The sequence below is a fragment of the Poecilia reticulata genome, linkage group LG10 (genome assembly GCF_000633615.1).
Source record: "Poecilia reticulata strain Guanapo linkage group LG10, Guppy_female_1.0+MT, whole genome shotgun sequence".
NCBI classification, from domain to species: domain Eukaryota; kingdom Metazoa; phylum Chordata; class Actinopteri; order Cyprinodontiformes; family Poeciliidae; genus Poecilia; species Poecilia reticulata.
In genome coordinates, this window is record NC_024340.1 from 18087127 (window position 1) to 18101377 (window position 14251).

The window sequence follows — 14251 nt, forward strand, 5'->3', positions numbered from 1 at the left end:
TATATATATTTATGCCATTTTGCTTCCATTTTTTGATGATGGATTTACCTGAACTCTAGCGGATGTTCAGGGCTTTAGAAACTTTCTTTTGCTTCCATCTCCTGACTTTTACTTTTCAATAAGCTTTTCTCTAATTTGCTTGAAGTGATCTTCAGTCTTCATTCTGTAGCCAGTAATACTGATTAACCAGTGAGTAAACCTTTCAGACACAGGTGTCTTTAAAATAGTCACTTGAAATACAATCATTGTTCTCAGACAGTTTCTAGGCCACTCCCTGCTGAATTAGGTCAGACAATTTAAAGCGGTTAGGGTTATTTGTTTATTTTTTATTTTTGTAATGATTGTTATTTGTAGAAATTAGTTTTCACTTTGACATTTAAAGATTTTTTTTGTCAAAATAAGCCAAATTTTGTTGAATGTAATTGATTTGTGAAGGCAACAAAAAGGGTAAAACATCCAAGAGGGTGAATAATTTTTATAGCCGCCATACCTTAACCAGTTTGTTGTTAACTTTTATGAATATCTTTCCATGCAAACTATTACTTATACTAAAATAGTTTTGCTCCATCCTCTTAATTTAACACAAGTAAACAACATTCTTGCTTGTTTCCCTAAAGGCCGCACTCTCTGTGGCCAGTAAAAGTGATCATTATTACGTTTTTATCTCTTCCTCTCTAAACAGTTTCAAATTGTCATCGGACCAAACAAGAAAACTTGTCAGCCAAAAGTGCTACTACATGCTGCAGCTAAATATGGGGCTCTGAATAATGTTTAACCCGCCTCAAACTTATCACCAAAACTGTCCAGAAGGCTGATATGAAAATGAGCAGGAAGAAAAAGAGGAAGTAAGCTGAGCCGATTCCTCTCTGTGGGTGTGTTTTAACTTCTTGCATCACAGACTATCACACATTTTATGAAGAACAAGCAGAAGCTTCATGTCACAGTTTTTAGGTGCGTTGTGTTTGACTGATGCTTTGCTGTTTTCAGGTGCAGGGGTAAGTGACCACGCCGATTAAAACGCTACGCTGTGAGGTTAGCCTGTATTTTCAGCCATTTCTGCTTTGAAAAGGTGTGAATTCTCAAGAGGTGTGAAGAGACAGCTGATCGTGTTATTTAACTAGCCCTGAAACTCGTACGTTTATATGCAAATTTTAAAATAGTTTGCACTAAAACTGCTGAAGCGCATTCTAGATTAATTATTTGGGTGTCTTATGTTTGTGAAATGCATCTGCTGATGAATAAAGAGATTAAGCTGATCAGATAGTTTCATGTGGTTAGAGACTTAAGTTCAATTCTGCAAGAGTGACATTTCTAGAAGAAGATATTTCACAGATCAACTCAAAGTTAAACTGGTGACTGAGAGCATTTTTGTCTCTTCTATATTTGCTCACTGGGAATTTTTTTCTAATGTGCTTATCTGTAAGGAAACACCAGGGAAGAGGGCATCTTGGGACATTCCTGTTTAACAAAGTGTTTTAAGCTTTGGCTCTGTTTCCTGGCATTTATTATTAATTATTTCAAACTGATTGTTTCCTACGGGCTAATTCCTTGTGACCATATAAAAAATCTTGTTAGAAATTGAGCTAAAACTGCCAATGCAATGTGTTTTATTTGAAAAGAATGTGAGCATGTATGAGTATTTATTTACTTTGACAAGGTCTACAGACTCAGAGAGTGCATTTAAAGTGTGCAAATTACCATTTTTTGATAGCAATGTCAGGTAGAAGTGCTGCAGGGTATCGGGTTTCTTCTCCCTTCATATTTCAATGTAACCCTGATGCAACTTCCCTCTTCAGTTTGCCTGTGTCAGCCACCGTGAGTCAACTCTCTTTAAAAAAAAAAAGACAAAAATAAGTCCCTTTTTTTGGTAGCAATGGTGTATATCAAATTGTAATTTATAGTTTAAAATGTTAAAATGCTATAGGGCAAAAAATGGACCAGAATCAGATTATCTGAGCTGCCGGGTAAGTGATGTGAAAAAACAATGGTGGTGGCGAATGAGGAATGGGTAAACAATGTTTCTCAGAATGGGGAACATCACTCTCCGACTATGACGGCGCAAACAAGGCTAACGAGTGTTGTCGCTGCTGCGTTAAGAAATGTCACCGTCCTGGTGACTGAAGCTTCTTGTAGAGTTACTGTTCCAGTTCAGATGATAAAAGGAAGTGCTCACAGGCCCAAAATAGGTTTAGACTGAACTGCAAACACATCTGACAGAGACTCACTCACTGTGAGCTTTCAGCTGTGTGATGAAAACCTGAGGCTGACACTGTTGAACCGAACTTCCACCATGAGAAGCTTGCTGTGTTTCAAGAGAAAAAGGGGTCTGTGGATGCGGCACCACCTCTGGTTCTGCAACAGTTTCACCCATAGCAAAGTCTTTACAACACTCAGCCTTTAGCAGAACATTTATTACATTTAGATAAATTATCGAGTCACAATTACTTTTTTTCTACAATTTTATAACAAGTAACCAAAATTTAGGTTACGTAAAACAATATTTTATATTTTTTCTGTAATATAAAAGTGTTATTTCTATAAGCTCTTCTTACAAAGTACATATCAGGAGCTTGCCTTTTAACCTAACAAGTTAGCATTTCTAGTTTTGGAGGTGAAACTTTCAGTTTCTGTGTTACAAGGTGGCAAAAAAAAAAAAACACACAGCTGCCATAAACTGAAATGACACCCTGCTTAATTTGCCTGTGTACCTTTAATCTTTTTATTATTCGTCGCAATAAATGTGTGTCAAAGAAAGGTCGCTTTGTCATATTTTATACGAGATAAACCAGGTGGACACGTTTCATGTTTCTCCAAACTCCGAGAACCTTCGTGAGATAAAGTTCTGGATCTCTGAATCTGATGTTCCTAATTTGAAGTACGAGCTCATTTGGTTTTTTTCTTGTGAAAGACAGATAAGCAGACATTTAAATTTGGTTTGATTTTCTTATCACATTTAGGATAACACGGAAACATAAGGGAAGTTTACTTATAAAACACCATTCTTACTCTGGGTAATTCAAAATACTTAACAGGAAAACAAAGGACCAGGGGTGAGAAGCAAACAGATAAGAAAGATTGCATACAAATGTGAAAAGTACAAAATGTCCCATCTTTTATCGTATTCCTAGCAACCATTGCCTTTTGTGACTGTAGGAGGCATTTTTCCCGCTGTCCTATTTGTTTATCCCATTCTGTCAATAACTCTCAACTTTGTACAAACTGAAGGGTGGATGGTGGCAGAATATGAAAAAACAGCCCAGTTATTTGAGTCTATTCTAAAATGCTTGCATTACTTTTAATATGAAATATAACTTTCTGTTTGGCCAGCAGTTCATCACATGACAACACAAAGACAAACAGGACAGACAACCACACTCGTACTCATACCTAAAGGCAATTTAGAGAGACTAATTAACCTAACAGACATATTTTTTAGAGGAAGATCCAAAGAAAACCCAGGCATGTATGAGGAAAATATGCAAACTTCATGCAGAAAGACCATAAACCCAGGACCTTCTTGGTGCAAGACAACAGTGCTTTGTATTACTGCTTTCTAGCGAGAAAATCTGATCACAAAACGTTCTATAATTCCTTCTATGCACCTCAAACATGCTGTCTCACGTAGGTTTTTGCCACAAAATCAACATACGTGAACAAGAACATTTCTAAAATCATGATGACTTCAAATAAAAAAAAAACAACCTTCCTACGTATTATAAATGGGCATTGACGTCACGACGGGAAGTATACGGTTCATGTTATCTGGAAGCTACCAAGACAATTTAAAAACTGGTCAATTTTTTTAATCTTCTGCGTGGAATTTTAGTTTTTTCTATTATTAACAGCATGAAAAAAAATGAGGAAAATCAAACAACACTTCTTTTTTTTGTTTGATTTTCGCCACTAGTTTCTGATTTGCAAATCAAATTACTAAAGCAACCACGGGTTATTTATTTTGGGGGGTTTAAATTACAAATTCCCAAAGCAAGTCATATTTTACATCTCTGCCATATTGTCACAGCTGAGGAAAACAGATATGCCAAAGGGGGAAATGCTGGAAACAAAGGGCGCTGCTTGCACGAAATGCAGAGTTCATGCAAACCAACTGTTAATCAGTCACTGATATGCACTCATGATGCAAGTCTCTTCCTTGCTTTGCAGATCTACGGTCTCTCATCTATTACAGCAGCATTGCTGTGACTCTATGAAAAGCGAGTAGGCACTCAAAAATTCAGTGAAAGGAACTGGAAGAGCTGAATTAGAAACATAAGATCCACTGGTGAAGGGTGTGACTTACAACACAAAAAGAGACCACAGTTAAAGTGTTAAGTTGCCGTTTCACTCCGTTCTGCTACCATAAAACGATTAACCATCGATCACTTGCTTCTTTGCAGATTAAGCGAAACTGAATCATGTCAGACAATCTAATGGAAGAAATCTTCATCAAACGATCTCAGCAGAAGAAGAAGACCTCTCCTCTAAACTACAAGGAGAGGTGGTTCATTCTCACCCAGGAAAAAATAGCCTACTATGATTTTGACTCTGAGAAAGGGGTGCGTACCTGAAGACAAACTGAACCACATTTGACATTATTTTGGGTCGTAACCTTAAACCTGCATTCTTCTTGTTTTTTTTCTTCCACAATTTGTTGAGCAGAAGCGGAAAGGTCTGAAAGGGGCGGTGGACCTAGAGAAGATTAAGTGTGTGGAGACGGTCCAACCAGAACCCAATGCCCCACAGGAGCGCATGTATGCATTCCAGGTAGATCTTTTCCCAACATACTCCTCAGAAATAAACTAAAATATAAAGTTCACTTGGTTTCATTTTTAACTCCTTCAAGCTTAAAACTGCTGAATTATCATCAAGTTATAATCAGCTGCTTTCAAGATGCATCACAACGAACAATTTTAACTTGTCCTTTTCTTTTCAAACTAAAACTGCAAGTGTCTGATTTTGTGAAAGTTCATTCTTAAGAAGTGAAACTGTTTCAGATAACAAGGGGCTTTCAGAAGCAGCCCAGGTGCCACTGTTTGTTAAGTAATGAAAGTAAGAAAGGTGCCATGAGCCATCAGGGAAATCAAGAAGTTTATCTCCTCAATATCTCACATGAGAAGTAAAGTAAATTAGAAAAATTCTCTAATTTGAAGGAACATTTTAAATATATTTTTAAATGTCCTATTCTTATCTTCTTTTAGTTTAATTTAACTGACAATTTGTATTTATTAAGAAAAAAGTGAAAATGTAAGAATTGCTGTATAACTTTGCAATACCATGTTTAAAATGTCCCAAGTTTCAATAAACTATTTCAAAAGAAAAAAAAAACAACATTTAAAATCACAATTTAGAAGATAAATTGTAACTTGCGAAAGTTTCTTCAAACTGTGGGATTCCTCAAGGATCAATACTCAGAGCAGAAATATTTTAATTTTCTGTACTTCCAGCAGGTATCACTCAGATTTTAACCGCCTAAAATAAATAAAGTCTGGCTGGCTGATAATAATAATTTTTTAAGTTTAAGTAAAATAGAAACAATGATTGTTAGCCTAAAATATGAACATCAGCCAAGCAATTGATTTCTTTAATACTTCTACAAAGTCCAGCGTTCAGTACTTAAAACTGATTAAACTCTGAACTTAAAATTAAAATCTATGTTACAATCTTGCTTCTTTTAGTTATGAGTTGTTGAATCCACTGAACTTAAAACGATTGTTAATTGTATAATCCCATTTATTTGACTTGCTGGAATAGACAAAGCTTTTTCTTTTTTTCAAGTCATAAAAAACAGCAGCTATTTCTTGACAGTCTGTCGTATTTGATAATACATATCCAGTTTTATCTGGCCAACCTGTTAAACTCAAAATTCATATTAAAATATTACCTTCAGTCTCTTATTTCTGTTTACAAAACCACATTTTTGCAGGTGTTTCCAGCATATCTTATTTTGCACTGAACTTTATAACTATGTCTGTAAAAGGCACTGTCAAAATGAAACATTTATTCATTGTTTATTTTGTTTCCTAATGCAACAGTTTTAGTAAGTATGTAAAGGTGGTTTTACTTGAAGAGCAAAACATTGCAGGAGGACTTGGACTCTTTCAGGTTCCTGTATGTCTCAATAGTAAGGAGAGAGACAGAGAGAGAGAGAGAGAGAGAGAGAGAGACGACGACTGTACTGCATAGCTGGTTGAAGGATGTGGCTTTAATATTTGTTTAATATTTACTCACATGAAAAAGATTCCTGTTTTGAAGTTGGAAAACGGTGCAGACAAATCCATAGAAGTTCAAAATGAATGGAAAATCTCATCCACCCCTACAACAAAATCCAAGATGGCTGCCATAATATAAAACATGACATGTTTCTTTGCTCTTCTGTCGATATGCATCTGATTAAATCAGTCTAGCATATCACTTTTTTCACTAAACGTGTTTCTACAGGTTTTGCCACTCTTTCATGCCCAAGCACCACCATTTTGTCAATTTCCTTCTTCCATTTCATATCTATAACCAAACCTGTTCATATCCATGCTCTTATGCCATTAGAAATTATTTTTGTTGAAGCTGTTGATTTTATGATTTTCATCGCAATATCAAAAAATGCTCAAATCAAGCACCTTATCAAACTGAATAAATAATAATTACATATATTAAGGGAAGCAGTTATCCAAAACTACCTGATCGTATGTGAACATTTAATTGTTCCCCTTGTTAGATTAGGAATAAAAATGTGATTGGCAACCTGCTTGGAGAGCTGGTATCAAATTCACAAGTCACATTCAGACATAATTACTGTTCACTTAACAGGAATCTCTCTGATTAAAGGAAGTGGTCAAAAAGCAAGACATCATGCTCCTATCTATAAAAAACAGCCGAGAAACAAAGATTATGACACATATCAGTCTGGAAAGGGTTGCACTACTGGGTTTTGAACTGGAAGATAATTAGAATTATGTCAGATGCAAATGGTACCCAGTACAAATAGCTGCCAGCATATATTTATCCAATGATGTCCAATACAGTTTCAATATTATGAATATCCTGTTAAAAACATCCCAAAGTTCTGCTAATGGAACTGGAAGCAAATTTTGAGAACAGTGGTTTCAACTGATTCTGGGTTTTTCCACAGGTCATTTATGACGAAGGGCCGTTGTACATCTTCGCAAAAACTGACGACATCCGAGCATCGTGGATAAAGAAGCTAAAAGAATGTGAGTAAAACAGATTTAGACTTCAGCGTTGTGTTTATCTGATAAGCTTTGGTGTCTTTATCTCAACATCTTGTGTGACAGAGGATTTAGATGCCCATGCAAATGCTGATTTTATGTAAATGTGCTGTGCATGAATTCACGCGTGCTAATGTTGCTCATAGTGGTCCGCTTCAACAAAGATCTGATGCAGAAGTACCATCCCTGTTTCTGGGTGGATGGGGTGTGGCTTTGCTGCCAGCAGGAAGTTAAACAAGCTATGGGCTGCAAAGTTCTGGAAAGTTCTGCTAAAAATGGTAAGAACGAGACGTCTGTCAGGGTTGAATTTGAAACTGAATCAAAACATGAATTTCTGAAGTTTTAAATTACTGATGCATTCATTGACAACAGGTTTTAAATCTTCACCGAGTCGACGAATGTCCAGGAAACCACTTCCCCCAACCCCAACAGAGGTATTCCCAGTTCATTTAGAGTCATATTACAGACCAGTTTGTTCTGAATTTACTCAACAACCTAAAATTGTTTCAGGAAAAGCCTGGTCGCCCTTTGCCTCCAGGACCACCCGAGCCTCCAGCACAGCCTGCAACCATGACTGTAGTAGCTGAGTACGATTACGCACCAATGACCCCCCAGGACCTGGAGCTGAGGAAGGACGAGGAGTACACCATCCTGGAGAGGTCCGACCCCAACTGGTGGAAAGCCAGAGACAAATACGGGTGAGGCAGCTTTAACACAGCAAAGCAAAACAACACAGATTCGCAGTCCTGCATTTACACAAAAATACATTAATCCTAAGCGTCTTCATCCTTTGGGCCATGAGAATGTGAAATAGGAACCCTTTGCACCACGATGAGTGCAAAGAAAAAGGAACAACCTCAGAATATCTGAATACTTTGAACTTTAAAAATAAAATGCATTATGCTTCCAAAAGACATATTTTTTGATGATTTGACACTTTTGTGGGCATCTTTTTTTTTCTGTAGGAAAGAAGGTTACATACCAAGTAATTATGTGGTGGAAGCAGAAAAGGGGCTTGAAAGATTTGAGTGAGTACAAAAATACTGTTCTGCCCACAAAATGGTGTTTGATATTGTACATGTCTCTGTTTTATTCAAGAGTAAGCTTAATTGTTTGAATCATCTGAATTTTATTGTGTAACCCCACGGCTGATAGTACATTCTTAAAGTGATTGTGATGTTTATTTTCACAGCTGGTACTGCAAAAACATGAATCGGAGTCAAGCAGAGCATTTTTTAAAATCTGAGGTAGACACAATAACTGCTTGATTTATCTGTTCGTCCCCATATTAACTGTAAGAAGTTTTAAAATTATGAAATGCGGGTTTCCCTTCTCAGAACAAAGACGGAGGTTTCCTGATACGAGACTCAAGCAAAGCCGGGAAATACACTGTGTCGCTGCTCACCAAGGGTGGCGTGTAAGTAACCTCACTGGGTTAAAACACTACTGCCATTTATATAGTTCATCCCCTGGCTCCACTCATGCATGAACCTATGAAAAGAAGAACTGTGCGTACTGAAAGCGGAAACTGCAGACCACAGAGGGACGGAGATGTAAATTATTCATGCAAAACTTGGGCTAATCTGTCTGCAGAACTATTTTTTTTTTGTTCATCTCAGTCTGAAGCCAACTGTGGATAACAGTGAGGAGATATTAACTGCAGGGCCATAATTAAAACCAGACAGGCTTCATGTGATATTCTCGTTTTCTCTACAGGGAAACAGGTGGAAGCTGCAGACATTATAACATTTGCACGACCCCACAGGGCCAGTTTTACCTGGCAGAAAAGCATCATTTCAACACTATCCCAGAGCTGATCAACTATCACCAGCACAACGCAGCAGGTCAATGCTACATCTGGTTACCGTGACAGCTAAAATAACTCCTTTTACAAGCTGCAACTATCTTTACCTGACATCTATTGCAAAAGAAACTATAAATAATAAGCTTTTCCTGATTGATTTTAGGGTGGTTATGTGGCCTTACCTGTTGGTTCTGACTTTTACTCATTACAATCAAACAATCATAGTTTTAAAAATGTGCTGCAAAAATCTGAACGTGGTAGCAGTTTTGATTGTAACAGCAAATGGAGGAATTACAAGAAATTCCTCATTTACGCAACACATTACATGCGTTTAATGCCATAACTCCAAAAAAGTGCAACATTATATGGTCTTGGTTGATTTATCAAAAACAAAATTTGCAGGACTGTCTAGAAATTAGACAATCAAGATTTTTTTTTTTGTATTTGACCCACTAACCTACAATTATGAAGTTAATAAGGAGAAAATTTGTCAATTCTACATTATGTTTTGGCAGAAAGAACTCTAGAACTGGTTTGGTTCACTTGCCTCCAAACATTTGTTGAAAACTGCAACATCCATTTCCATCTGTCTTGAGAATCAAACATCTAGTAGTTTTATGCATCTCTAAATGTTATTCTTGTTAAGTTTATTACATTTCTTATTTTTATTTTTCTTCTTAAGGCTCAAGGTCTTATAATATGTTACTACGGCATTATTTGGCAGGATGTACTTGAACCTAAAAGTGTCTAAAGTAGATCAACAGGATATGTGAGGTTGTGCCATACCACTTCAAATCTCATTGGATGGTTTATTTATACCTAAAATAGTTTTTTTCTTGAAATTATTTGATAAGAAAACCATCAGTTTTGGCAGCATTATACATTAACGTAGTTCAAGATGTTGTTGAGGGGCTGTATACCAGTAAAAGAATCATTGCAGAAATTATAAATAAGTTTTAAATTTGCTATAAATCTAAAATATAGTCAGTACTACTGAGACTAGAACTGGGCAGCAGAATCAGGAAGCTTACATGACCATAAATCATGTCTCTCCTTCGATTCTGCATGTTCATACAAACATGTTTGTTTTCTGCGATAACTCGGTTCCAGAGTCCCTCCAGGTGCAGCGGCAGGTTTAATTTGGTAAAGCTCATTACTCTTACTAGATACTGACATACATAGCATGATGTTAAATTAAACTCTTTATATCAGTTTAATTTATTTATATAGGTCACGGCCAACATAAAGTTGTCTTCAGGAGCTATAATGGGGATGGTTTCCTAGTCATAAGATACAGAAAATAAAAAATGCTGATTCAAGCTAAGCTGTACAGGAAAATCAGCAGACGTTAGGCTCACTAATATGCACCTCTTTTTACTTGCCAATGTGGTTTTGTTTTTTTCCAATCACCAGGTATGGTCAGCAGGCTGAAGCACATTGTATCCAATCGGGCACGACCTCCATCCACAGCAGGACTGGGTTACGGTAAGAGCACATTTGAACTACAATCAGTCAAACTTTCAAATAATTCACCTGGCATGACTGGCTAAATATTCAGTGTTCTCTATCAAAACATAGCAGTTCCAGTTATTAATGTTTTAAAGCTGAAGGTACACATGACAACACCTTTTTTTCTAATTAAAGAGTGTTGACCCTAAATCTGCTCTGTACTCTAAAAATAAAAATAACCACTTCCGAAGCACTTTTATAAGACACATCTTAGTCTCTCATATTTAGGAGCTTTATAATAGAGTTTCCTAAATTGCTCTTGTGTGAAAACGGCTGATGTCGTTGGGGCATATGTGATATGAGAGACTTTTGTCTCTAAAACTCCTTCTCTTTGTGCTGCACTTAAAAAGCTTGTATCGTGTGCAATATCAAGTATAAAATTGTCTTAAAAAACTGAAGCCAAAGAAGACAAACTGGCCAATATGAAATAACCAAAAAACAGTAGATGTCCAAACTTTAAGGAAGCATTCTATATCTTCCATATTTGCTTAATTTATTCTCTACAGAATAATTTATTTCAAGATAAGTCCTAATTGCCTCATAGAGTATCCACATTTTATTCAGAATTTGGATTACCAAAGTTCACAGGCAGAAAAATAAGAAGTCCTTACATCAAAAATCTTGAGCTCACCGAGCAACTATAAAATTAATATAAACCCAAAGAAAGTAGGGAACATTAAATTGACAGTTTGTGACTCATTAAATCAATCTGTGAAAAAATGTCTACACTTGAACATGTAGCATTCAATTTTGAACACACAAAACAGAGATAAATATATTGTTACATACTCCAATTGCTAACAATGGTTAGCACCAAAAAAACTAGAGAATCCAACTGTTTTCTGAGTTGAAACCAGAATGTTGATGCCACAAAAACTGGAAGTATTGACACTCAGAGCAGGAGTACGGTAATTTTTGGCAGTGTATAAAAACATAATTAGTGCTAAAATCAAAAACCACTGAAATGTTTTGCCAGCTAGCCTCTCCAAAGCTAATGCTATTTAAAATATATATGTATAAGTTTAAATTCATTTTCAGGTATTACATCTTCTATTTCTGTTCTCTGTAACAGCAAAACATTGAAATATGATTGTTAGCATCCCCACTAATGACTAAAATATGATGTGTTTTGCTGCTGTTTGTCTCAGTTTGTGGTTGAGTTACGTTTCTTAGTAATGTAGTTACCTGCTAATGTATTTAATGATAGTAAATGTTGGGGAGTTTAATATTACAGTATTAGTTTGTCATGAAATAAGAAGATAAAAAATATTTTAAATGGAGTTATTGCTATTATCTTTATACAAATTAGCTGTTTAATCTTATATCTTTTGGTCAAGCTGACGTACTGTTTTCACACACCTTTGCAAGGGAGTTAAAAATAAAGCTTGTCAGTTTTACTTCTTAGCTTGTGCTGCCAAGTTTCAAGCACTGAAATGCATCTTACTTTCTTCAGGTGTGTGGGAGATCGACCCTCGTGATCTAACATTCATCAAAGAGCTGGGAAATGGCCAGTTTGGAGTGGTGAAGTATGGAAAGTGGCAGGGCCAGCATGATGTGGCCATTAAGATGATTAAAGAGGGCTCCATGTCCGAGGATGATTTCATTGAAGAAGCCAAAATCATGATGTAAGGTTTCAGAACTTATGTGTCAAATGAGGAAAGCTATACCACATAAATGCTTTGAAAAAAAGCCTAAACTTTCTTCTAATTTTGCTCAAACAAGGAAGCTTCGCCATGAGAATTTGGTGCAGCTGTACGGCGTCTGCACCAAACAGAGACCTATTTATATTGTGACTGAGTTCCTTGCAAATGGCTGCCTTCTGACATACCTAAAAGAAGGCCTGAAGCAGCACCCAACAACCGTCCAGCTTCTTGAGATGTGTAAAGACGTTTCGGAGGGAATGGCCTATCTTGAAGCACAGCAGTACATCCACAGAGACCTGGTGAGCAACAAGGACATTCTATTAATAAACAGTGGCAAAAACTCTCAGTCAGTTCCAATTGGGGACAGAATAACCTGTGGTTTGGTATTACATGATAAGGCTAGAAGTTTAATGATTATGCTCGATCCACAATGTGTTGTTTGTTTTATCTTTAGGCTGCCAGGAACTGTCTAGTAGATACTAATGGCACAGTGAAAGTGACTGACTTTGGTCTGTCAAGGTAAAGCGTCTAATGTGTAACAAAATGAAAAAAAAAAAATGAAATAGGCATGTGAGTGTACAATGTGGTGTTAAAAATCCTTTCCCATGCCACTAGATATGTTTTGGATGACGAGTACACAAGCTCAGCAGGCTCAAAGTTCCCAGTTCGCTGGTCACCTCCAGAAGTACTGCTTTACTGCAAATTCAGCAGCAAGTCTGACATCTGGGCCTACGGTGAGAAGTCGCAGCTGTTCATTTCTTCTCATTGACTGCCAGTGAAATTACAAGTGTGGTGGTTTTAAACTTTAAAAGTGAACTTTATCATCTGTTTATACATTTTGCAAACTTTATCCATGGACTTTGTGTCTGATTATGACAGTATCTGGTGCAGTGTTTGCATGAAACATTGAGGCCTATGTGCTAGTTTTCCATCTGAAAACACAGACAAAAAATGTCTGAAAACTGTCAGGTACTAAGAGGAAAATAAAACACTATTGTAAAATCTATTAAAACCCTGAACTTATAACTGATAATGAATCAGGACTTTTGTAAAGCATCCTTTCAGAATGGTTTAGACTCTTTAAATACCTCTTTGTTTGTTCTTTATCAGGCGTTTTAATGTGGGAGGTGTACACTCTGGGGAAGCTTCCATATGAACGCCTCAACAACACGGAAATAGTGGATCAGGTGTCCCGAGGCCTGCGCCTTTTCCGTCCACAGCTGGCCAATGAGAAGGTCTACAGCATCATGACAAGCTGTTGGTCTGATGTAAGCTCGTTTCCTCTCACACTCTGAGCCTCAGAAAATACTGAAATTTTAAAAAAAGGGTTAACAATCAATATTTGCCTTTGTTTTACAGAAAGCAGATGAGAGACCCACCTTTCAGGAGCTGGCACTGAATGTTCAGGATTTGCTGTATGAACTCCAATAGACCTGAGAATAATTTATGCAACACAAAAAAACCTCTCTGATCCCCAGAGAAAAGCTCCTCATGGATCCCTGAAGACAAAGCATCGTTAATACAATTGAAACCGTCAATGTGGGAGTGAGCAGCATTTTAAGGCTTATCTAGAATGTGAATAGGTTTAATGCAAATGTCACTTTTAGTCACTAGCTTTCTCATCACATTAATAAAAATGCAGTCCTATGAATTATATTTAGATTTTTTTTATATATATTATACTGAAGGTTGCTCAATTAAAACATGATATTTTGTTTCTTGTACTCTGTGAAATCATTGCAAACACCTTTGTATGTGAAAATAAGCTTTGTAAGCTAATATGTGTTGCACAAATAAACACCAAGTAAGAAGGGCTTGCAAATATATATGAGATACAAATATCAACAATTTTTAGTTTATAGTTTATTTGCACAAGCATTTTTAAACAAAGCAGATGGCAGGTTTAAAAAAAAAAAAAAAAAGCATAGAAAAATATCTGGGAGCATTACTGAACTTAAAAAGAAATTCCTCCTTTATCCATCCATTGCTTTCCCCCAACAAAACCAATAAAATAGCACAAAAAACATAAACATCAAAATAGTATGCAATAAATAGGATAATTAAACAGTCAGAGG

General features: G+C 36.4%; 1 protein-coding gene across 3 annotated transcripts; it reads left to right on the forward strand.

Annotated features, from left to right (window-relative positions):
- The first annotated feature begins 784 nt into the window (after positions 1-784).
- btk (Bruton agammaglobulinemia tyrosine kinase) lies at positions 785-13990 on the forward strand. 3 transcript variants are annotated; one of them, XM_008420575.2, is made up of 19 exons: positions 785-872; positions 988-995; positions 4395-4553; positions 4657-4761; positions 7124-7205; positions 7367-7498; positions 7593-7654; positions 7731-7918; positions 8186-8248; positions 8413-8467; positions 8558-8637; positions 8937-9064; positions 10438-10509; positions 11987-12158; positions 12256-12475; positions 12631-12695; positions 12792-12910; positions 13287-13444; positions 13536-13990. In XM_008420575.2, the coding sequence occupies exons 3-19, from the start codon at positions 4413-4415 to the stop codon at positions 13605-13607; spliced, it is 1914 nt and encodes a 637-aa protein (XP_008418797.1). In that variant the 5' UTR covers positions 785-872; positions 988-995; positions 4395-4412; the 3' UTR covers positions 13608-13990. The 3 variants fall into 3 exon arrangements, with proteins under 3 accessions (XP_008418797.1, XP_008418796.1, XP_008418795.1); XM_008420574.2 differs by lacking the exons at positions 785-872; positions 988-995 and adding an exon at positions 904-951; XM_008420573.2 differs by lacking the exon at positions 785-872 and having other exon boundaries at positions 906-995.
- Positions 13991-14251: the final 261 nt, after the last annotated feature.

What these genes read in the sequence shown, in the direction of transcription:
- btk (XM_008420575.2), top strand. Translation starts at nt 4,413, where the DNA reads ATGTCAGACAATCTAATGGAAGAAATCTTCATCAAACGATCTCAGCAG. An exon ending in AAGGGGCTTGAAAGATTTGA is followed by an intron (nt 8,249 to 8,412) that starts GTGAGTACAAAA and finishes TTATTTTCACAG; the next exon opens with CTGGTACTGCAAAAACATGA. An exon ending in CACAGCAGGACTGGGTTACG is followed by an intron (nt 10,510 to 11,986) that starts GTAAGAGCACAT and finishes TACTTTCTTCAG; the next exon opens with GTGTGTGGGAGATCGACCCT.